Source organism: Epinephelus lanceolatus, chromosome 6 (assembly GCF_041903045.1).
Source record: "Epinephelus lanceolatus isolate andai-2023 chromosome 6, ASM4190304v1, whole genome shotgun sequence".
Classification (NCBI taxonomy): Eukaryota; Metazoa; Chordata; class Actinopteri; order Perciformes; family Serranidae; genus Epinephelus; species Epinephelus lanceolatus.
This window is the reverse complement of record NC_135739.1, coordinates 34784229-34809896: the sequence shown is the minus strand read 5'-3', so window position 1 is coordinate 34809896 and position 25668 is coordinate 34784229. Positions and strand designations below refer to the sequence as shown.

The 25668-nt window shown below is 39.4% G+C and overlaps 2 protein-coding genes across 6 annotated transcripts in view; both read left to right on the top strand.

Moving 5' to 3' along the window:
• Positions 1–25668, top strand: part of LOC117254324 (complement factor H-like) — a 36245-nt gene that overhangs the window by 8207 nt on the left and 2370 nt on the right. The window contains exons 7-12 of the mRNA XM_078169129.1: positions 526–693; positions 1133–1300; positions 1882–2049; positions 2680–2838; positions 4711–4890; positions 4987–5175. Of these exons, the coding sequence (XP_078025255.1) occupies positions 526–693; positions 1133–1300; positions 1882–2049; positions 2680–2838; positions 4711–4890; positions 4987–5175 (1032 nt within the window). The remainder of the gene's footprint in view (positions 1–525; positions 694–1132; positions 1301–1881; positions 2050–2679; positions 2839–4710; positions 4891–4986; positions 5176–25668) is intronic.
• LOC117250628 (coagulation factor XIII B chain-like) lies at positions 10721–24471 on the top strand. Of its 5 annotated transcripts, none has more exons than XM_078169006.1 (9): positions 10721–10881; positions 12082–12258; positions 16777–16965; positions 17243–17425; positions 17525–17719; positions 17840–18019; positions 19452–19619; positions 20055–20222; positions 23332–24471. In XM_078169006.1, the coding sequence occupies exons 1-9, from the start codon at positions 10812–10814 to the stop codon at positions 23343–23345; spliced, it is 1344 nt and encodes a 447-aa protein (XP_078025132.1). In that variant the 5' UTR covers positions 10721–10811; the 3' UTR covers positions 23346–24471. The 5 variants fall into 5 exon arrangements, with proteins under 5 accessions (XP_078025132.1, XP_078025130.1, XP_078025131.1 ...); XM_078169004.1 differs by having other exon boundaries at positions 23329–24471; XM_078169005.1 differs by lacking the exon at positions 23332–24471 and adding an exon at positions 22991–23022.

The window sequence follows — 25668 nt, the reverse complement described above, 5'->3', positions numbered from 1 at the left end:
TCATTGAATAGCCTTGATGAAAATGCAGAAGTACATTCTGTAGTTCGAGCAAAAGCCCTAGAGCCAGCGAGAGCAAGGAGATCTGGGCGCTGGTAAGATGGAGGAAAGTTCATAATGATTCTTTTACATATACTACCCACATTGTTATGATACAAAGCTGGTTGAAAGTCATCAAACTATGTCTCTAACTACAAAGTTACATCATGTTCACCCCCATATACACCACTTACCCCACAACATAAAAACAGAAATAACTGTTGGTGATCATGTTTACAAAAAAAGCTGGTGCCACATTATTGTTGGAAAACAACCACAGTCAGGTGATCATTAATATTTTGTAATTCCACCACTCTGTCAAACACTTTAAATCTCTTGGTGTCTTTGTTTGCAGCCCCATCTCCAAGTTATGTGTGTGTGTACTAATGTAGCCCACTTATGTAACATAGAAGCTGTTTCTTTATACTGCTGGCAGCAACAACACAGTCAACGTGTACAGTAGTTCATAACTGATTTTTTTTATTACAGAAATCACATGCGACAGAAAATATGTCCCAAATGCAAAAATAATCACCAATTACAAGCAGACATACAAATACAATGAACGGGCCAGTTATGAGTGCGAGGAAGGTTATCGAGGACATTTTACTCTCACCTGTGGGGAACGTGGTTGGAACGGGAATGCACAATGCACAGGTAATGTTTTGTTGTTTGTTTGGTTTTTTGTTTGTTTTGTTGTATCTCTGTCTTTGCATGCATGGATTTTGAATACAGTTTAAGAAATTATGATATCGGCTAAATCTGTCAAACTTAACTCCAAGTCAATTTCAAATACAATGACTTTGTGATCATTCAGTCAGAAAACAGTGAAGCTCCTGTCTGATAAATTAATCACAACAAGGGGGAAAGTCCAAACTAATGTGATGTCATCAGGATCTGCGTCTGTTCTGTATGAAAGCCTTCCCCTTCAGCTGACGAAATCCCCACTAAAACGAATCATTCCATATAATGAGAGCTGTTGAACATTGTGCTGATCTTAATGTAACATAACTAAGATCTGGAATCAAAGACAGTTACATTGTGATGTGCCACTTTTACTTATGGTGAAACTCCTTTTTTTTTTTTTGTTTCCCAGAGATAACGTGCGACAGAAGGGAATACAGAAACACAGAGATAGTTGGGAGCTATAAGTATGAATACAGGTACAATGACCAGGTCCAGTATATCTGCAAGAATGGTCACGAGGGAAGTTTTAGTTTGACCTGTAAGGAAACAGGTTGGATCGGATCTCCAGACTGTACAAGTAAGACAATAAAAAATACAATACAGTCAAAAGTACAATATTTTTCTTTTTCCATCCCTTTGTAAACTGATGTTTTTAGGCTTACACAACAATTGAGTATATTTTGAACAGGCTTGTTGTAAACACACAACTAGTCGTCACCCATTTAGCTCCGTGCCTCGTGTCCAACTATACAAATCGCCTGGCAAAAATATCCTCAATTTCTTCATTCTTAAAAGTTCTACATGTGTGTATTTAAAGAGTTTTGGTAAATGTCCCATATTACTGTGCTCATTCTGAAGCACTGCAAGATATGAGATGGGACAAGGGGAGGTACCTTACTTTGTGACTCTGTCTTTAATTGCTCTTTCTATAGTTTCAGTGTTTACTTATGTTTTTATTTATTTGTACTTTTTTGTGTCTTAGTGATGCTGCAACAACCGAATTTCCTCACTAATGGGATCAGTAAAGGCTTTGCGTATTTTATCTTCCTTGGAGACAAGACATCTTATATGAAATAGTTTGTTTTAAACCTGCTAAATTTCACAGTAACACCTGAGTGGTGTGTAAATTATGTCACAGTTTTGTTTAATCTGTTTCAGAGAGATATTGTAAAAAACTTCACATCGACCATGCCTATATCACCCGCAATGAAAAGGAAACTTACAGCCACAATGAACGGGTCCACTATGCATGCACGCACGAAAGAGGAAAAGTTTTCACTGTTACCTGTGAGCAAAGTGTTTGGACTGGGGTTCAGAAGTGTGCAGGTAAGAACATACACCAAAAACAAATACAGTTTAAAGATTAATTACAGTGTGGTGTGATCAGGGTTTGTGTGTTGTCATAGCAAAATAAATGAGTATCTTCTAGCAGCTAAAAAAAAAAAAAACTACAGCGACATAAAATTGAAACTGCAATGTTAGTTTGATTACCCAGTGTAGTCAGATTAATTGCAGCCCATCTGGGACTGACCTCTCACTCACTAAGAACAGTGTGCGCTCTATATTGGCTTTTTCCTTTGGGCTAATCTCAAATGGCTTACCAGCTGTTTACGACTGCCTTCACATTCACAGATGCTCTCCAACTCTGGTGTGTGAAACAACTGCTTTCCCCATGATACACCTCTCGGCAAACATATTTCTTGAATAGAGAAATGGGGACATGGCAGGATGGTGATTGCAGATAGTGGGCAGATGCCTGTCAATTTAGAATGATTCTGATTCACCAAAATACACACAGTGTTGGTGCAAAATCAGCCGGTGCGCACATCATGAATTTGACAGTCTGTGTTTAGGCACAGGAGTGCCATGAGCTAAATGCTAACGCCAGCATGTTAACATACTCAACATACTAATATGCTAACTTTTGCTATAACGTTCTTCGTTCTTCATTGACAGCATGCCCAACCCCTGAAGTTCAACATGGATTTGCAGTTGGCCCCTACAATGGCACAGTGTACTACACCTGTGATGAAGGCTATAAGCTTTTCACCAAAGGCTGGTGGGCTGAGACCAAATGTAATGATGGCGAGTGGTCTGGATTTGAACAATGCATTGGTAATGAAACTTTAATGCCTCACAGGTCTTGTAACCAGCATTAAGCCAACCAAAAAAAATCAAGCTGTTTATCATTTTTAGGTTTCATTACATGAGAAATCAGTAAAGGTTTATAGAAATACACAAAGATAGAAACAATGAGTATTTTCTTAAAGAGAGGTCAAACCCACCTACTCCCATGCTATGCATTGGCAGTGAACACATCTTGCCCTGAGTCATCACATTCATCACAGAAAGCCATATCCGATATTACCACAACAACAGCATATTTTTTGTTTTATTAGGCTTTACACCTATACCTATACATCAGGCAAAACAATAAAACCACTGATAGGTGAAGTGAATAACTTTGATTATTTTGTTCCAGTGCATTGTTTTGCTGGGAACCATTTGGTTCTGGCAATTCATGTCGATACCACCTGACATGTTCCATTCACTCAAACACCATTGCAGACCAAGTACCCTTCACCTGTCAGCAGGTTTAAAGGACAACTTTGGTATTTTTCAACCTGGGCTCTATTTCCCCATGTGTATGTGTGCGTATGATTCATGGGTACCACTCGTTCTAAAATTGGTCCAATATTGAGGGAGGCGGATGCAACCGGAGCCGCGAAACGAGCTAAAACGGTAACGGGGGCAAATGCGTCCCGTATAAAAGTGCTTTTTTTCGCCACTGACCGGTTCAGATCGCCAGTGCTATCTCTGTAGATAGCATATTGTAGCAGCCCTGGGGCAGTGGTGACTGTGAATGAGTGGAGTCAGCTGTCAGTCAGTGTTGGAGCAGAGAGGTGGAGGGCGTCCCCGCTCGGTATTGTAAATGAGTATGCGTGTGTGAAGTGTGTGTTTTTTCGCCACTGACCGGTTCTGTATATAGCGTGCTAACTTAGCCTCTCCCTTACCTCTGGGCTGTGTAATGTCACAAGCTCTGCTCCACTGTGTCTGTAGCTCTCTCTACTCGTGGGACAGCCGTTTTCTTGAGGAAGAGGTGTTTCGGGATTGGATGTCTTCTCTTCTTCAGCTGGCAGTAGTCATCTTGGGAGAAGTGAGCACTGCAGATCCGATGGTCTGCAAGGCACAGTGTCTGGACAGGAGTGTTAGCATCCATTTTAGCACAACTAGTCACAACTTCAGCATCTCGCCATCTGACAAAGGCAGCCAGCAATGAACGCTGTATGGGGTGTTGTGCGACATCCTGTTCTTGCGTTCGGGAAAAAGGCCCGTTTATTTGAGCACTCCAAAAACTCCAGTAACACTCCAGGGAGTAGCACGTTAAAGACTCCATCCTCTGACTCTTCTAGCGTAACACACACTTCACACACACATAATCATTTACATTACCAAGCGGGGATGCCATCTGCCTCTCTGCTCCAACACTGACTGACAGCTGACTCCACTCATTCACAGTCACCACTGCCCCAGGGTCGCTACAATATTCTATCTACAGAGATAATACTGGCGATCTGAACCGGTCAGTGGCGAAAAAAGCACTTTTAATGCACAAACTTATACGGGACGCATTTGCCCCTGTTACCGTTTTAGCTCGTTTCGCGGCTCAATACTGAACCAATTTTAGAACGAGTGGTACCCATGAATCATACGCACACATACACATGGGGAAATAGAGCCCAGGTTGAAAAATACTGAAGTTGTCCTTTAATGTTTTGGCTGATCGGTGTATGAACAAATTGTGTGTTAGTTTAAATTAGCTAAAAATGCCTTCTTTTTTTTTGTTTGTTTGTTTTTTTGTTTTGTTTTTTACAAGTGACAGCCGTGATGCAGGCTAATTATGAAAGGAAATTTGTTTATTCATTGCTATCACAAAATTTGTGAGCAACCATATATATAGACCTAACTGGTTGTATTTATATTTAGAAAATGAAAAGTGTGGAAAGATTCCTGTGATTCCTAATGCGGAAGTGACACATCCACGTAGAGAAGACCAAAGCTACAGGATTACCTGTAAGGAAGGGTACACCCCTCAGGTTGAACGCTTTAGTTGTCGCCAGGGAAAATGGGATTTTGGTGGATTTTCCCACAAAACAATCTGTACACGTGAGTTATCTTCAGTTTTGTATTATCACATGTACAGTTTTAGGTTACGCCATGGAATCTTTTTATTAATACTGTACATGTTTTCATCTCTTGCAGCAAACGCCAATCTCTGCAGTCCCCCACCTAAAGTTGCCAATGCAGTTGTTATGACTCCATATCAGAGGGATTTCTTGTCTGACTCTATAGTAACTTATACCTGCCATAATAAGTATACTCTAATAGACGGAGAAAACTCAATTCAATGCATAGATGGGAAATGGGAGACAAAGGACATTAAGTGCACACGTACGTATATCCAAAAGCATTTCACAAAGTCATACACAGAAAGCTTTGACAAGATTCCAGTTTTAAAGCTAAAATATGTAGCCTGCTGACTTTTCATAATGTCTGATTAAGGTTAGAGAAAAATCATGATCTTTTGGTTAAATTCAGGAAAAGTATCCAGGGATTAGTGACACAATGTGTTTATTAACATTTAACAGAAACCACAATCTTTCCTAACCTTAACCAAAGTGCTTACATTGCCTAAACCAAAGCACATGCTGGACTCAGGATGTTGACCCTGACTCTGGTGTTGAACACCTGTGCTTCCAGGAAGTGATTATGTTTGACACCACAATTTAAACAGGGGAAAACTAATTAGTAACATATATAACAAATATTTTCAAGGAGACAGAACTTTAACAACAAAATACATAAACTTCAACACAGACAAAAATAGATGTATGGATGGGGATATCATAAAGTATCGATGTGTCATATCTGGTGTTGATGGCGATGCAACATGTGCCAATACCAAGTGGAATAAATCAGCAGAATGTAAAGGTAAGGAGAAAGTCAAAGAAGATGAAAAGGATATGTTTAAATTTCTTTTAAGCCCACCTTAGCACAGTACTCACAAACAATATATAGGTTGAAAGAGATATGGGTCACCACTGTATTCACTCCTCCTCTCCATACTGTCCACAAATCCACAGTCACTGCTTTGTGTAAAAATGTATTTTTGAGTTATAGGTTATTCACCAAACAACACTACAAATAACAAAACGAGAGAAAAATAAAACATGCTTGGGGATGATTAAAGAGTTTTACTGCAAAAACCAGACAGTGTCTGAGAACTGGATGCTTGATTTACACACACACTGCTTGTTGAGATGTGATGCTGAACACAGAAATTTTCTCCCACAGCTCCCACTGAGGAACAGTGACGCTGATTTTGTTGGAGGTCTAGAGAAGTCATTTTGCATCGGTTGTTTGGAGAAAGAAACGTGCATTTGTTGTCTGCATTATTCATACTGATGAGTCATTTGATACACAATACATGATCATGATACATAGAAGTGTTGGACAGTGAATTACTTTATCAATCATTTGTGTAATAAAGTGATCTGAAATGATACAGCTTTGCCATATTGAATAAAAGATACGGAAATTACAAAGGCTTTTTTCATTATTACTATTATCATTATTATGAAAACCAGGCCTATGATGACTAAATATATGAAGTGTAAAAAGTTATGGGGGAGGCATTTAGAGCATTTAGGGTGTGAAAGTGTGTCGAGCTGTGTGTTGGTGCAGAATTTCATAAATAGTTCTAAAAAGGCAAAATTAAGTTTTATTAGCGCAAAAGAAGAAGAAAAAGAGCTTTCTTAAAATCACAGAACCCATCAACTCGTAGGAATAAACATACAGCTTGTAAGCAAAATTTCAAAAGTGGCTCCAGGTTTTCTAAACTAGGTTTCATCTCGGAAGAAAATATTTTGTGTCATCTCTTTCAGTAGTGTTTCGCAGTAAGAGTTATAGTGACAAATACAGTAATTAACATAAAGAAATGTCCCAATATGTGCTTACAACGATTGTATCGTTTATCATACTGTTTATCATACTGTTTATTGCAGGTATCAAATGGTGAGTAAGTCTGACACCAGGACTTGTTTGCTGGACAAATGGACCAATCACATGCCAACATGTGAACATAAGTCTTTGTATCAACACAAATTAGCAATTTTGATCCAAGTCCTGTCAATCACTATCAGCTTTAAAGCTATGCTGGAACATTTTGCTCAGAGAAAGTTTTTATTTTATTGAAGTACAATATGCTGACTTTTCAGCATCTCGGTTGCAAAGTCAGAGGAGCTATTACAGGCACCCCTGATCCGGGTAATAAAAGTCAAAGGTGTGGACTCAAGTCACAAATTTGATGACCTTTGACTTGGACTTTACCACCAATGATTTGTGACTTTACATGGACTTGAGCCTATAGACTTCAAAATACTAGATACCTTCCCCTGAGCCCAAAGATTAAAAATAAAAGTGTGTCACAAGTATATTCCTTTTCCAAATCAACTCACATTAACACTACTGCTTCCCAGCAGTCGACAGTTAATTTCTCAAATCTACTTTGTCTGAACCAATCTGACAGCATCCATACCAGTCAAGTTGCAGGAATGAACCATGAAGAGCATTACAACAGCATTATAACATTACGCTGCTCAGTGTCAGTTGGAAAAAAAATGATACCAAAGTAATTTAATTTACATACAATAACTACGCAGTGGTCAACAAAAAACAAATTTGAGTATGTAAACGTGGGGGTCAGAAATTACAGACAGAGAAGAAAAGCTCCCAAATAACTTGTTTTAGGAAATACAATTTTTTTAAGCATTCATGAGTTTTGTAAATTTAATATATTGCAACTCTGTTGATAAAATGGTTTTACATTTGGTGAAAAGTCACAATATGACTTCTTTAAGACTCAAAACTTAAAGTGTAGGACTTGGGACTTGTTTTGAGACTTATCAGTCTTGACCCAGGACTTAAGTGCAAAGAATACTTCACCCACAAAATGATCATTTGGGGAGACCAGGATTGGTTGGCTAAAGGGGTTTAGTTGGCACACAGCTGTTTTCTGGTCTTTGCTTCTTTGCTTTCTTGACCTGCACTAGTCACAATTTTTAAGTTTTATGCTATCAAAAGTAATCTGTGGACTAAACAGCTAAAAAGCTATATTAGAGATATTGCAAATGTGATACTTCTAGTTAATAGACAAAGGAATACAAACAATACAATATAAATACAAATACACTACATTTTGATATAAGATGTAAAAATCTATCATGATTGATGGTAGTTAGCTAACATTACAAAGTTGGGTCAAATGTACGTGGTGTTGTGTGGCACACTGACTTGGGGGTTGGTTGACACATGCTAACCTACTGTACAATTAAGAATTGTTATATTCTTTCATTATCTGTAACAGCTGAGCCTACTCAGGGTTGTAGGGCAGCTGAAGCCTATCCCACCTGATATTGGATGAGAGGCAAGGTACACCCAGCAAAGATCCAGGGTGTACCTGGATCTTTGCTTTCTTGACCTGCACTCATCTACAATGTTAAAACATCCAAAGGTCACTCTTTTTTTAGCATTTTTAGCATATTTGAACATTTTGGGGGAAGTTTTCCTCCCAATATTGTAGTGTAGTTACTGCCTTGCCAAACCACGACTATTTAGTCGCATTTTGTGACCTTAGAGCACCAGTGCACCTTGCAAATATTATTGATATATGAACTGGAGAATTGTTAGTTTGTTTCCTACTGACATGTGAATAAATCCTCACGTTTAATGTGCACAGGCCGGGTGGGGCACGTGTTTCTGTATCTGCAGAGCTCCAGATATAGCCCCAAACTTCTACACAGTAATTCAAATATGGCAGTACAAGTGATGAGTATAGAATGTGCAGCGATTTATGTTCCAGTATGTGTTTTGTTTTCCCCACAACTGCAATGCACTTGGCCAGCTTTGTTCTTACATAATTGATCTGAGGTTACCAGCAGATTTTGTTGTCTAAAATCACACCCAGAAATTTAGTTTCATAGACTCTTTCCACATTAACATTATCAACTGTTATCTGTACTTTTGTGCCTGTACTGCAGTTTCCAAACAACATAAATTTAGGTTTGTTCAACTTTAAACACAATTTATTTATGCGAAACTGTTATTTTAATTTACTGATTTCTGTCATGACGTCCTCCAAAACTGCTGCAGATTTTCCCCAGAACAAAGAGCACTAGTGTCGTCTGTGAATAAAACTAATTTTAATTTTCTGGACACCATACATATAATTCATATACAACATACACAGTTTTGGACCTAATAATGACCCCTGTGGGACCCCAACAGTTACGTCTAGGTATGATATGTAGTCACCCATTTGCACAAAGTGCTGCCTGTGTCCCATGTAGCTTCTTACCCAATCCAACACAACCCTTCTATCTAATACCATATCTTTCCAGTTTTTTTAATTGTATGTCATTGTTTATGGTGTCAATGTTTTTTTTTAATCTATAAAAACTCCAGCTTCATAATTTTTGTTGTCAGTACAACCAGTAATTTTGCCATTGATGTTGATCTGTTTGCTCTAAACCCGTATTGACTGAGAGCAAATGATACTTTTCAATTAATTGATCCAACCCCCTAATAAACAGTTTTTCTAATGTTTTAGAGAACTGGAGTAATGGTATAGGCCTGTAGTTGGTGAAATGATGTTTTTCCCTAGCTTTATATAATGGAATAACTTCAGCAGTTTTCATTTTTTGTGGAAATGTACTGGTTGAGAATGATAGGTTACACATGTAAGTTAGTGGGTTTGCAATTCTGTCAATGACTTTCTTGTTTAACGTCATATCAATTCCATTCCAATCAGTCGATGTTTTATTCTTACATTTGTTTACTATAGCTATGGTTCCTTTTGTTTCCACAGTGTAGAGATAGATAGAGCTTGGATTTCTTTCCACATAGTTTTCAACAACCTTCCCCTCTTTTGGATGCTTTCCCTGATTTTTTCAGCCAACTTTGGACTAACATTGACAAAAAAATCATTAAACCCACCAGCCACCTCATTCATATTATTTAAGGACTTGTTATTATCAATAAAACGTTCAGGATGAATTTTGTTGGTTGAAGTGTTCCTAATAATATTGTTTAATATATTCCATATGTGTTAAATATTGTTTTTGTGATCCTCTACTATTTGGGGATAATAATGAATTATGTAACTTTATTAATTAACCCACACAAGCAATTTCAACTCAATATGCACGTCATCTATTGTGAATATCATTCTGTTAATATTTCTGTATTGTAGACACACCAGGAATAAAACATACACACCAGGAATAAAAAGGAAAGAGAAAACAGTGAACCTGAAAATACACCATCAGAAAGTCTGATAATAAAATGCTTTCAGCCAAACAATTTTTGGCCTTTTATTAATTGTTGGTTTTGATCTTTTCATGGAATTTCTTGTCCCATTTTTCCCCATTTGTAAAAAACAAAACAAAACAAAACAAAAAATCATCAGACTCATCTTTTAAGTATTTTAGAGTAAATACTTTTCAAAACTCAACCAAAACTACATGTTTTAGTGGCCAAAACCCACCAACATGTGAAACACAGGCCAGAAACCCGCTCTCACATATTAAGTCCTGTGCTTTGTCCATCCAACCATCCATCCCGACGTCCTCCATAGGACTTCTATACAGAACAACTCACTTCCTGAACTGACCAAATATTGCCAGGAAGCTTCATCTAGGCAGTTATCAATAATTGCAGGCCAAAAATGTTTTAACAGAGATTATTTATAACTGTAAATTCATTTTAACTGTTTAAATTGTTGCCTGAAAACAGTCATTTGCAGTTTATTATGAATTAGACTGATGGGATACTGAACAAATATGCTGTGTGTACAAAGGATGCTGTATGTGAGCACTTCTGGAAGTCCCAGTATTGCAAACAGTACGTGTGTTGCAATGTGACCTGCGTTGTACAGGCCCACTGGGCAGTCCATGTTGTGAACCTTGGAGCACCCTGAGGACTCAAACACACAAGAATTCTGCTCAGAAAACGACGTTTGTCAAAGGACCATGAGATTGTCTGTAATCCTTCTGTTTCTCCAACTGTGGGGGAATGTGGAAATTTCTTCATCACAGAATGGTAAGTAGGAGTGTTATTATTTAGCTTTGTGGAGATACAGTGTTTGGAGTAAACAAACGGTACTGTATGCATAGATTTTATAATACTGGTATTATATTCTGATGTTTTCATATGACTCTAAAAATTGGATGGATATGTCATTAACGCTGACTACTGTAAAGTGAATGTTTTGCAGTTTAGGTGGAGGCCACTGTCTGTGACAACATACTGTCTTATCATCTTAATTAATTGTTTGGCATTTTATAGACAATTTACAGACAATTCTTGTATTTATTTTTATTTTTGTTATGAGTGACCATATGAGCTTCCTGTTGTTGCAATGTCTTTGTCATGCTTTTTTCTTTAACTTTGTTTATGAGGATTTGTATGAATTAATGCCAAGCAGCAACCTCAGGGGATGTAGTTCCTCTAATGGCCACTTGAGGTTGACTTCAGAAGTGAGTCAGTTACTGTAGAAATAAATATGTTCACAGCCTGGTACAAAAAATGGTTTTGGTCTCTACAGGTAATTTCCCCATTCATGACAACTGTGACAGGTGTGACAACTGTGCGGGGGAGGGGGCATTGTTTGTATAACTCACCCATTTATATTCTGTTAAAGCTTAAAGTTATACATAATTAAGGGTGGGGGCACTTTTAGTGACAGGCTGTCTGCCAATAGTGTCCTTGGCTTCTCAGTCAGATCCGCCTTCTCGTTCAAATATGGTCACTTCTGGCTCCGAACTTGAGGCGTCAAAATGGGAGTCCACAACCCAGTGGGTGATGTCACAGTTGCCACTTCCATTGCTTTACACAGTCTACGGTTAATGCATGTTATACATGCATCCCTCAGTTTAAACAAACAAACTGGTTGAGTCAAAATAATAATCAGATGTACACCACCTGCGTAAGAAGATGCATTGTGTCAAAATGCTGTACCTGGTGAAGATGATGTAACTGAAGCGATGTTCATGTACGTGATAATTATTTTGGGAGTCCTTCAGTGCTGTTGACCTCCTGTAATTATACAGTTGTGTTCGGTGTCCGGCTCCCTCTCATTCCTTTGTCAGTCTGTATGATGAAATCTGGTGGTGTGGTGGTAGTCGATGAGGGATGAGGTGATTGTACCCGTCTACCTGTGTATACCCTCCACCCCCTTTGATGCATTCAATATAAGACTGCAGAGCTTTTCTGTTCATGTGTTTTGTTATTGTCTCTAAGCATGTTCGAAGCTTCCAGATGTTCCTCACGCCCAGGTGTCAGATCAGCAACAGCAGTACCAAGAAGGAGACCTGATACAGTTCACTTGTAAACCTGGTTATACTGCATCAGTTCCAGCCATGAAATATTTATGCATGCGTGAGGGCTGGCGGGCAGTTCGTCAAGGAACATGCTACTGTAAGTTGACTGTATGTTCTACTCTTTCTAATAAAATGGGAGTATTTACACCACAGTGATGTTGATAGGTTTTCGGTGTAGTGAGTCCCTGGCACCCAATGGTGGTCATTTCAGGGAAACTGTGTTGGTCCCCAATAACTATTATGTGTTTTGACAAATTGTAGTGTTAAACTCGAGTTTGATGTTATATGGCTCTAATTATGATTTTATTCATGTATGTTGAAAAAATGTCTGAGAATTAAAAAAAATCCTAAATTTACAAAACATTTTACATCTCGAGTTTAACAGAGAGAGCGCCAAAATAATGTTGATTGTGATATGTGGTAATCCAAAACATTTAAATTAGATATTGTATAAATTTAATAGTTCGACATTTTGCAAAATATGCTTATTCTCTTTGTACTGACTACATTTACCATTTTCATTGAGACTGTGAACAAAACAAGATCTGGTCTTGCGCAAGACATCTGCGCAAATGGTGAGAAAATGGTGGCTGCTGGTGAGAATATTTTTCAACACAGCACGGGGCGGGATGGTAAAGCATCATTAGTCATCATCAATGTTGGGAACGTTACTTTAAAAAAGTAATTAGTTATAGTTACTCATTACCTTCCCCAAAAAGTAACTGAGTTAGTAACTGAGTTACTGCACTATAAAAGTAACTAATAACCAGGAAAAGTAACTATAGCATTACTTTTTTATAAAATGCTCAAATATATCAAATTGCTTGAACGCACCCCCTTAATGGAACTGTATGTAATGAAACTCAACTGTGTCTAATGAAACTCAACACTGAATATGTTAAATAAATGAAATTGACACTTAACATTATAAATCATTATTATGAAACATTGCACACTTATCTGGAGGAGGAGGTGTGATGGTGTGGGGGTGTTTTGCTGGTGACACTGTTGGGGATTTATTCAAAATTGAAGGCACACTGAACCAGCATGGCTACCACAGCATCCTGCAGCGACATGCCATGCCACAACCACAACAACATGCCACAACAATGCAGTGCGCATTGTTGTGTGGGACAACGTAACAGACGCAGACAAATTCAGTCTTATACAGTGGAACACCAGAACACAATGGATGGTTTAGAACTTGAGACATTTATTGCACAGGCCACAGGCCGCTGGTATGCTGGACAAGATCTGAATGATCAATCTGCACACTGCCTTTGAATCGTCCCCCTCTTGAAGTCAAATCTTTTAATCCTCTCTCTTTCTACAAATCTTTATTGTATTCTTTCCATATTTTGCCCACTTGTTAGCGAAATAGCTAAAGAACCTCCATTAATCGCGCGATTTAAATGTGAAAAGTCTCATTGACTGACCGTCAGCTGTGTGTATGCAGAGAAGGAAAGGGGCGGAGGGAATGGAGCTGTGGAAACATCCTGCAGTCATACCATCATGTGTTTAAATAACTTATTAGACGGATATACAGTACAGGCCAAAAGTTTGGACACACCTTCTCATTCAATGCGTTTTCTTTATTTTCATGACTATTTACATTGTAGATTCTCACTCAAGGCATCAAAACTATGAATGAACACATGTGGAGTTATGTACTTAACAAAAAAAGGTGAAATAACTGAAAACATATTTTATATTCTAGTTTCTTCAAAATAGCCACCCTTTGCTCTGATTACTGCTTTGCACACTCTTGGCATTCTCTCCATGAGCTTCAAGAGGTAGTCACCTGAAATGGTTTTCCAACAGTCTTGAAGGAGTTCCCAGAGGTGTTTAGCACTTGTTGGCCCCTTTGCCTTCACTCTGCGGTCCAGCTCACCCCAAACCATCTCGACTGGGTTCAGGTCCAGTGACTGTGGAGGCCAGGTCATCTGCCGCAGCACTCCATCACTCTCCTTCTTGGTCAAATAGCCCTTACACAGCCTGGAGGTGTGTTTGGGGTCATTGTCCTGTTGAAAAATAAATGCTCGTCCAACTAAACGCAAACCGGATGGGATGGCATGTCGCTGCAGGATGCTGTGGTAGCCATGCTGGTTCAGTGTGCCTTCAATTTTGAATAAATCCCCAACAGTGTCACCAGCAAAACACCCCCACACCATCACACCTCCTCCTCCATGCTTCACAGTGGGAACCAGGCATGTGGAATCCATCCGTTCACCTTTTCTGCGTCTCACAAAGACACGGCGGTTGGAACCAAAGATCTCAAATTTGGACTCATCAGACCAAAGCACAGATTTCCACTGGTCTAATGTCCATTCCTTGTGTTTCTTGGCCCAAACAAATCTCTTCTGCTTGTTGCCTCTCCTTAGCAGTGGTTTCCTAGCAGCTATTTGACCATGAAGGCCTGATTGGCGCAGTCTCCTCTTAACAGTTGTTCTAGAGATGGGTCTGCTGCTAGAACTCTGTGTGGCATTCATCTGGTCTCTGATCTGAGCTGCTGTTAACTTGCCATTTCTGAGGCTGGTGACTCGGATGAACTTATCCTCAGAAGCAGAGGTGACTCTTGGTCTTCCTTTCCTGGGTCGGTCCTCATGTGTGCCAGTTTCGTTGTAGCGCTTGATGGTTTTTGCGACTCCACTTGGGGACACATTTAAAGTTTTTGCAATTTTCCGCACTGACTGACCTTCATTTCTTAAAGTAATGATGGCCACTCGTTTTTCTTTAGTTAGCTGATTGGTTCTTGCCATAATATGAATTTTAACAGTTGTCCAATAGGGCTGTCGGCTGTGTATTAACCTGACTTCTGCACAACACAACTGATGGTCCCAACCCCATTGATAAAGCAAGAAATTCCACTAATTAACCCTGATAAGGCACACCTGTGAAGTGGAAACCATTTCAGGTGACTACCTCTTGAAGCTCATGGAGAGAATGCCAAGAGTGTGTAAAGCAGTAATCAGAGCAAAGGGTGGCTATTTTGAAGAAACTAGAATATAAAACATGTTTTCAGTTATTTCACCTTTTTTTGTTAAGTACATAACTCCACATGTGTTCATTCATAGTTTTGATGCCTTCAGTGAGAATCTACAATGTAAATAGTCATGAAAATAAAGAAAACGCATTGAATGAGAAGGTGTGTCCAAACTTTTGGCCTGTACTGTATAGAGAAAGGCAACGTTTAGAGAGCAAGCCCAAATAAGCAACTCCACTTTAGAAACAAGCCCAAAAAACCACAACACGCGACTACTAATATTTGTAAGCCACTTTACAAAAAACAAGCCCACAGCCGTGGCTAATAAGCAGACCTGACAACCCTGCATGTGTGCTTGTGAATGCCCGCCCTACTCTGCCTCTGATTGGTTTATGATGAAATTTTACTCTCCCTAAGCTAATCATCATCACTTATGCTTCCCCCTCACCTGCCCTCACCAAAGAAGAAAAACTTTAGAGCTCCGCTGAGAAGGAGCTTGCTTGGGTGAAAGCCGCTTCAGTGAACTCCAGTAAAGCCGAGTAACGGCGCATTCTATTGTGAGTAACGGTAACGGTGTTATAACCAGGGAGACAGTAACTTTTTTGATTACTCGTTACTCGTTAGTAACGCTGTTATTCCCATCACTGCTCACCATCTACATGAGTGAATACAACATCTGCTATCACAACAGAAACTGTGACTTTACATTACAGGAATGTCTGTTGTAATATCCTACACATTTGCAAGTTCCAGTATATTTTAAAATATAAGGTTATTGTGTACTGACAGTCCCTGGTGACTGCTGTGCTTCCGACAGCACACAAAGCTTCAGCGAGCCGGGGATGGGGGCAGGTTGCCAGGCGTCAGATCTGTGCAAAGCAATGCAGGGCTCTCAAGTCTCACGCTTTGAGAGTGTGACACACGCATTTTAACCTTTTCACACTCTCACCTGCCACACCTGGTATTTCTCATGCATAAAAAAATTATTATGATAACACTCACAGAGTTACATCACTGTATATGCAGGGACTTCTTGCAAGACGCTGTGGGTACTGTGCTGGAGTTTGCCACGCTCCAGCCAATAAAAATAAGACACAGCTACCCATCAGCCAATCAAAAAATAACATACAGCTACCATCAGCCAATCAGAAAATAACATACAGGTACCTATCAGCCAATCAGAAAATAGCATTGCTGTATCTGGGTAAGATACAGGTGATCTGACTGCAGCAAGAAGAGGGTGCACACACAAGACGGGGGTACCTTATCACGTGTACATTAAGTCATCTCATCATTTGATTTTGTAGCCTACTGAATGAAATTACTTGTTGCACAAATGAGAGCTCATCTCGGGGAATATCAGCTTTTACCTAATAGTTTGACAAGACCACATTTGCTAATGGGGTGGTGGCTTAGTGGATAAAACAGAAGCTTCATGTGCAAGGCTTTTGCCGCAGTGGCTCTGGATAGTCTCCGACCTGTGGCCCCCCCGCTGCATGTCACCTGATACACAGATGCAGGTGTGATAGTATAAGGTTTACCAGAAAATGATGATCCCATACTTCCTGACCGCCCTCTCACATCAAAGATTTTTAGTTTTTCATTTGATAACATCTGTTTTAATCTTTTCAGACATCACTTGTGAGGCTGGTGTGATGCCCCCTCATCTCATTGTAGCTGGACTACCACCAGCCAATGAAACAATGAAGATTGGACATAAATTACAGTTTAGCTGTGATGATCAATATACAATGGAGGGGTCTGCAGAAAGTGAATGTTTACAAACTGGGCAGTGGAGTGCAGCCTTTCCAACTTGCACTGGTATGTTCACTTTCTTTGAAGGCTCCATTTACGCTGATTTCACTCAGTGCTTTATTTGCTTTTTTCATATCACCCATCCTTTCAGAAAAACTTGAATAGTGATTTAAAGTTCAATCCATAGAAGATAGAAAAAATGAATGAGGACAAAATCTAAATATTTTATCTTTGATTAAAGACACAGGAGACGGATGTTGACACATGGAGTACGTCAAATGTCACATTAAGCTCGGAGCATGACACGCTAGTCATGATCATGCTTGTGTGTATTCTTCAACAGCGATAACATGTACAGTCCCCAATATTGAAAATGGTTACATGCCTGGAAATATCCAAGAGTACAAAGAACATGAAGTCCTTCACTATGAGTGTAATGCTGGATATAAACGTGCTGAAGAGAGACCTTCAAAATGCACAAAACTAGGAATAAGAGCAGAGTGGAGCCCCACACCTGCATGCGAAGGTATGTATAACCTGATTAATTCAATTTATTGGTTATACCGCACTGATTAGTTCAACTTGGTGCTAACAGATAATATGTTTAATTTCCCAACAAATACAGCAATAAAATGTAAACTGACACTGCCGCCAGTGGAGGGAACCAGGTATGAACCTACTTACAGAAATCTATTTTCACCTGGCGACACACTGAGAGTCATATGTGGAGAGAAGTACTGGATTTCTACAACTCAAGACGCCTCAGCAGTAACTACATGCAAAGATGATGGAGAATGGACTATCAGACCGGTGTGCCAAGGTATAAAACTACATGGGCTTTAGGGCCATAGACAGATTATGAGCTTCTTTACTGTGCTTGTAAGATTCATTCACCCATGATGATGATGATGATGATAATCAATTGTATCATTATTACTAGAGGTAAGATGCAGCAATCAAAGACCGCAACATGTGCATTCCTGGCAAGTCAACTGGTGGCAACGAATAGGATTGGGTGACACTGTAAGTTATTGGTGTAGAAGTGGCTACAGGAGGACAGGTGATGCCACCCGGGCCACATGCACCAGAGATGGATGGAATCCAGATCCACTTTGTCAAGGTATTGTGAAGTTAACCGTGTGTTTTTGACATTACTGTAATTTTGTATCCATATTTGAGAAAGTGAGGAAAGAGCTTTTTGTCCAGTTAGGGTGGAAAGTTTTAACTCTAATGGCTGTTTTCCACCAAAAGGTCCCAGAAACAAAGAGTGGCTTAACTGTGGAAAACAGTTGGTAATCTCAGAACATCTGCTATCAGTCTGATTGTGATATAGCCTCTGGCTGAAACAGCCAATATATCAGGAGTTCTGGTGTAGCCAGTGGATATCCAGGCCAAGACTTCCTCTTTTATGCAGTGATCACAGTTAACAGATTGATTTTTAAATTGCAGTTATACTCTCTTGCTGTTATAACCTGCTGCTATACTCGTCCTTGTACATTGCACTTTTAAATTGCATTTGTACTCTTTTTATTCTTTTTAATCTTTATTTTTTATTTATTTATTTATTTTTTCTGGTCATTTTGCTATTGTTGTATTGGACCACTGCACTCCTAGGTGATGTTATTGTTATTGTATATGTATATTTTGTACTGTATGTTGGCCATGGTGGCAATCCAGTTTCCCCTTGGGGATTATTAAAGTTAATCCAATCCAATCCAATCCAATTAACAACTTGAGACAAATCCAGTCAACATTTTAGCTAATTTCCATGAACAGATATTAACGGATATGTTAGACATATTTTATCAGAAAAATAGAGAAAATAATAATTCTGCAATTACTGAAAAGTTCGTTAATAAAAGACTATAAACAAATGCTTTTTATATGAAAATGTTCTATATCAGTCGACATCCATTCGAGGGTCCCCAAAAAGTTCTGTCAGGTCAAGCACACCCAACATTGCAACTTCAGTTGTATTGTGTCATACACCTTAGCCCCTAATGGTTTCAAAGACCATGTCCCTGCCTTCATTGAATAGCCTTGATGAAAATGCAGAAGTACATTCTGTAGTTCGAGCAAAAGCCCTAGAGCCAGCGAGAGCAAGGAGATCTGGGCGCTGGTAAGATGGAGGAAAGTTCATAATGATTCTTTTACATATACTACCCACATTGTTATGATACAAAGCTGGTTGAAAGTCATCAAACTATGTCTCTAACTACAAAGTTACATCATGTTCACCCCCATATACACCACTTACCCCACAACATAAAAACAGAAATAACTGTTGGTGATCATGTTTACAAAAAAAGCTGGTGCCACATTATTGTTGGAAAACAACTACAGTCAGGTGATCATTAATATTTTGTAATTCCACCACTCTGTCAAACACTTTAAATCTCTTGGTGTCTTTGTTTGCAGCCCCATCTCCAAGTTATGTGTGTGTGTACTAATGTAGCCCACTTATGTAACATAGAAGCTGTTTCTTTATACTGCTGGCAGCAACAACACAGTCAATGTGTACAGTAGTTCATAACTGATTTTTTTTATTACAGAAATCACATGCGACAGAAAATATGTCCCAAATGCAAAAATAATCACCAATTACAAGCAGACATACAAATACAATGAACGGGCCAGTTATGAGTGTGAGGAAGGTTATCGAGGACATTTTACTCTCACCTGTGGGGAACGTGGTTGGAACGGGAATGCACAATGCACAGGTAATGTTTTGTTGTTTGTTTTTTTTGTTTGTTTTGTTGTATCTCTGTCTTTGCATGCATGGATTTTGAATACAGTTTAAGAAATTATGATATCGGCTAAATCTGTCAAACTTAACTCCAAGTCAATTTCAAATACAATGACTTTGTGATCATTCAGTCAGAAAACAGTGAAGCTCCTGTCTGATAAATTAATCACAACAAGGGGGAAAGTCCAAACTAATGTGATGTCATCAGGATCTGCGTCTGTTCTGTATGAAAGCCTTCCCCTTCAGCTGACGAAATCCCCACTAAAACGAATCATTCCATATAATGAGAGCTGTTGAACATTGTGCTGATCTTAATGTAACATAACTAAGATCTGGAATCAAACACAGTTACATTGTGATGTGCCACTTTTACTTATGGTGAAACTCCTTTTTTTTTTTTGTTTCCCAGAGATAACGTGCGACAGAAGGGAATACAGAAACACAGAGATAGTTGGGAGCTATAAGTATGAATACAGGTACAATGACCAGGTCCAGTATATCTGCAAGAATGGTCACGAGGGAAGTTTTAATTTGACCTGTAAGGAAACAGGTTGGATCGGATCTCCAGACTGTACAAGTAAGACAATAAAAAACACAATACAGTCAAAAGTACAATATTTCTCTTTTTCCATCCCTTTGTAAACTAATATTTTTAGGCGTACACCACAATTGAGGATATTTTGAACAGGCTTGATGTAAACACACAACTAGTCATCACCCATTATGACTTATATCTGTGGGGATCACAGCTCCATGCCTCGTGTCCAACTTTACAAATTGCCTGGCAAAAATATCCTCAATTTCTTCATTCTTAAAAGTTCTACATGTGTGTATTTAAAGACTTTTGGTAAATGTCCCATATTACTGTGCTCATTCTGAAGCACCGCAAGATATGAGATGGGACAAGGGGAGGTACCTTACTTTCTGACTCTGTCTTTAATTGCTCTTTCTATAGTTTCAGAGTTTACTCATGTTTTTATTGTACTTTATCCCTCTTATTATTTATATTTATTTTTACTTTCCCTGATTATTTGTACTTTTTTGTATCTTAGTGATGCTGCAACAACCGAATTTCCTCACTAAAAGGTTCAGTAAAGGCTTTACTTATCTTATCTTCCTTGGAGACAAGACATCTTATATGAAATAGTTTGTTTTAAACCTGCTAAATTTCTCACTGAGCAGTCTGCGCCCCATATTCGCTCTTTCCTTTGCATTTTTGTAAACAAGTTATAATCATGCTCGTTTCTATTCTTCAACAGTGATAACATGTACAGTCCCCAATGCTGAAAATGGTTAAGTACCTGGAGATATCCAAGGGTACAGAGAACATGAAGTCCTTCACTGACCTTCATTGACATTACTGTGTTTCCATATTTGGGAAGGTTGATAAATTAGAGAAAATTAGAAAAAAAGCTAATAAAAAGCTGAATCATTGTAAGACAACAGGTTCCAAGATTGCATTTTGGCCAATGCATGGCACCTTTTTTGCTCTTCATGAAGACTGTTTACCAACAGGCAACCAAAGCCTGCTAAAACCTAGTTGGTCAATCCTACTCAGACCACAAATAGAAACCAAGCCCCTCCAAATTCCCCAAAATCAGGAACTAAAGGAGTTTATGCAGTCACTTCATTGCACTATTACTCCTGGTCCCAGTCTATGGGGCTCATTGCAGAGACCTGTAAACAATAGGGTCTCTTTCTCTCTCAATCCCCTTCGATATTCTTTGTGTCCATAGTGACAGTCATATGAAAATCAAGTAGGTTAAAAAGAAGAGATGTCACAGCATTATATCATGTCATATCAGTGGGGTACAACAAGTGCACTTTGAAATCTGGTCTGCACCTGCCAAAAGGCTCAATACCTGGTGCACTATCGTAGAACATGGGGATGACTGATTCATTTCGCTGAAGCGTTTGCAGTCAGCCTTGATTCGGAATATATTTTATCAGAAGTTGTAGTGAAACATCTTCTGAAGCATAGCTAGGGCACATCATCAGTGATGTTACCTGAGGTCACTGGGTGTTTCGGGTCTTTCCAACATCAGACACCCTCGCTCAGGCGACTGAGCTGAGGTTGATCAGGCCTCAACTTGTGCCCTAGCAGCACTCGACCACAGATCTGCCCTCTTTATCCAGAGCCACCTAGAGGCTATCTCTGCCGCCTCTGTGCTGTTGTAGATGGCCCTCCTCCTCCTCTCACCTGTGATGCCGAGTGCAGTGTATGCTTTGCAGAGAGACTGTCCTGCAAAGCCTATGCACCCTACCTCCACAGGTAGGCACCTTGCCTTCCAGCCTTGTCTGTGGCAGTTACTGACTAGGCTGTCGTATTTCTCTCTCTTCCGCTCAAAGACCTCGTCCATCCACTCTTCCCATGGCACAGTGAGCTCCAGCATGACAACGTTCTTTGTTGCATCTGACACCAGGATCAGGTCTGAGGGTGGTCTTAACGACATGCTGAGGGAACTTGAGTTGACTGCCACAATCCACTGACAGCTGCCAGTCCTGTGCAGTGTTGAGAAGCCCTGATGTTTCTCTAGGTGTTTTGTTTTTGGCTTCTCCCCAGCTCTGATGAAGTTGATGTTTTGCTTCATGGGTTTTGTCCTCCGACAGCTGGTGATGGCACTACAGATGCTCTTTGCAATGGTCTTGAGCACTGGGTCATGTCTTCATCGGTATCAGCCTTCCCCCAGAGCTTTTGGGCAGCAACTCAATATGTGCTCAAGGGTTCCCTTTATCTGGCAAAGGGAGCATGCTGGTGTATTGATCCAGCTCCAGCAGTGCAGGTTGGATGGGCTGGGAAGGGCATCGTAGACAGCCTGGACCAGGAACTTGATGCGGTGTGGCTCTGCCCGCCAGAGGTCAGTCCACGTGATCTTCCTCTCCACAACATTCTCCCATCTAGTCCAGGCACCTTGTTGCATCATTCCCACTGCTCTGCTGGACCTCTCCTCCTCAACGGCTGCTCTCACCTCATTCTGGACGAGTTGCCTATCCCCCTGCCCTTCGTCTTGTCAAAACGGGGGGTGCTATGGTTCCTAGTCCAACCCTTCCTCTGGCCATTGTTCCCACCAGGACTCCATGGCATAGCCATGACTCTGCCAGCTCAACTGCAGCCTCTGCTCTCCACTTACTGCCAGTCTTGACAGCTACCCCTGCCCCGGAGATTTTGGGGTCCATTGACCCACGGAGTTGCAGCACCTCCCTTGCACACAATACTTTGAACTCCTCCTCAATGGATTTCAAGGGGAGTGTCAGTTTGCAGGTGTTTCCGTAGAGGGCGATGTTGCTCAAGCTCCTCGACAGTCCTAACCATCTCCTCAGGTAACGGCTGACTCTCCTCTCCAGATCTGAAATGGTGGTGATCGGGAACTCATAGAGGGGCAGTGGTCACAGTATCCTTGGCAGTATCCTATGTTGATAAATCCATGCCATGAATTTTCCTGGAAGGCCGGACTTGTCGACATCCATCAGCCATCCCTCCAGCTCCTCACAGGTGTTCTTAATGGAGGCTGCATCCCTGAGGCTGCTGTCGAAGAACTTCGCCAAGCTCAATTTTTGAAGCGACTTACTGTACACTGTCATTCGTGGTTATTACCTCTGAATGTTTCAAATAGACACATATAATGTAACTCTTAAATCTGTCCAAGTTGTTAAAAATATTTCCTCTTGTGTGTTTTCTTCAGCAGCGGTTGACATTTAGAGAACTGAGATTGAAACAGATAAGTGCCTGGAGATATCCACAGAAGATGAAGTCCTGTTCTTTTGGTCAGTGGTGGATCCAGAACATGCAGTGATGGGTGGGTCTGGAAAAATCTGAATGGGCCTGGGTTTATTTTGAGCTGAAATATGTATCAAAATGATATGGGGTGAATAAACCCATAGTAAATCTTGTAGTACTCTTTGTTTATGATTGTGTTTTCTCAGTGTTTCATCTGTGTATGTAGACAGTATGGAACAAAGACTTAAAAAAAACTTAGGTTTTTGATCCACAGACAAAACAAAAAATAACAGCAGGTGAAAACAGTAGGTCAGTGTGGAGCAATGAGGGGATGTACACTGATTTTTGTTACTGTTATCGGTTACTTTTATTGCCACTTGTTATGGTTCTGTGCATTGAAGGCTATTCTTTATTCCATTTCTGCACATTGTGATGTGTCTAAGTCAGATATGTGACCAAAAATATTTGTCTTTATTTCAAAAGTGAAACGATAAATGTTGCTTTTATGTTTTTACTACATTCATTTGCACTTGTTTATAATCTGTCATTACCAAAAACAAGAGCAAAAGGGTTGCGATAGGCTGCCGAAAATGTCTTGCCCGCCTATGTTTCCTGGTTTTAAAATCTGACCCAATTGAATTTGTCACTAAATAGCCCTGGTTTAAACTTATGTACTTACTTACTTACTTACTATGAACATGCTACACATTTTTTGTTTGTTTGTTTGTTTGTTTGTTTTTAAATATGAGCCATAGTTTTATTTACATGTATCAGCCTCAAAATTACACCATGAATTTAAATCAATTTTCATGTTCATCTGACGATGCTATTGAAACTGTTTGGTGCCAGTTCCCTCATGACCAGAATGCTATAAAGCTACTCAAATATCTGAGAAGATATTCCAGGATGTGTAACAGTGATGATTTTGTAATTGTTGTGAGGTACTCTTAAAAACTAGTCCGCTTGACTACTTGGTGGACGAGCTGCATGGTTTTATCTGTAATGTGGAGATTCACTCTGTCAGCTGCCATGTTTTACCTTCTTATCAGACCAATGTAACACTCTGTCTTCAAATGGAATTCAAATAAAACACATGGAGAAATGAAAATATAGTATTATACATTTTAAATGTGTGTGTGTTTTAAAAGTATTTTGTCAATGCATGTATTCATACCAGAATTTAAACACTCGCAGATTCAAAAACATGCTCAGTAGTAGCTTAGGTCTACTAAATGCGTGACACTGGCATTGGTTATCAGATAATCCCGTTACACCTCTGTAGCTGCAATTCATACACACAGGTACAATGGCTTCTGCAACACATCAAAATCCATATTTTCTTTTTTTTTCTTTTTTTATTAATTACAGGCAAATAATAATGCATATAGCACAGATGATATGACAATATAGTCTCACCACAAATAGACTTATACAGAACAAAGTGAATAAAAGAAAGGGCATATAGACTTAAGTAAGATCACATCAATAGTTCAAATGATTAAGGTGATAGTACTAGTACAAAAAAAAAAATTATATGACAGGTAGAGCATTATTATAATTCCGTATCTTTATATATCTTCATTCTATATATATGTGCTGATTTGAAGCATTATTTTTTTCCATAAGAAATTTACTTTGCACTGTATTTTCAGGAAAAAAGATGTTCTTGATTGACCTTTAAATATAAGTATTTTACCCAGCAGAATTATTGTTTTTATTATCTAGGACCCAATAAAATGTTTAAAGTTGCAAATGAAAACAGTCAATTGCGAGGAGACAAACACTCCTTAAATTGCTACTTGAAACAAAAAGAAATATCATATTCCCATCATGTTTTCTACATTATTATTCAGTGTCTGAGGTTTGACCAGCGTTTCCTTTTCTTTGTTACACACGATTTTTCTGCAGTGGTATACTGGCATCTGACTGGAGAATCAGCGCCGCCTGCTGCACCCACCTATCAGAATTATGACATTTTACTCTTAAGTTACTGAGTGACTGAGTTTTCATGAATTCTGTAGATCTGCCTTGTCTTGAACCTGAAATCATACCATAAGAAACCTAATAATAGTTCCAACTATTATATCAGCCAAAAAAAAAATTGGGCCACTTCTATGAATTGTTGGTTTTGGTCTTTTTATGGGTTTTGTAATCCCATTTTTTTCCATTTGAGGAAAAAAAAGAACTACAATTAACACAGTTGACTTGAATTTTGAATATTTAACCACAACCATTTTTTGTGGCCTAAACCCAACAACATGGAACGCAGAACAGAAACCCGCTCTCACATATAAAAGTCCTGTGC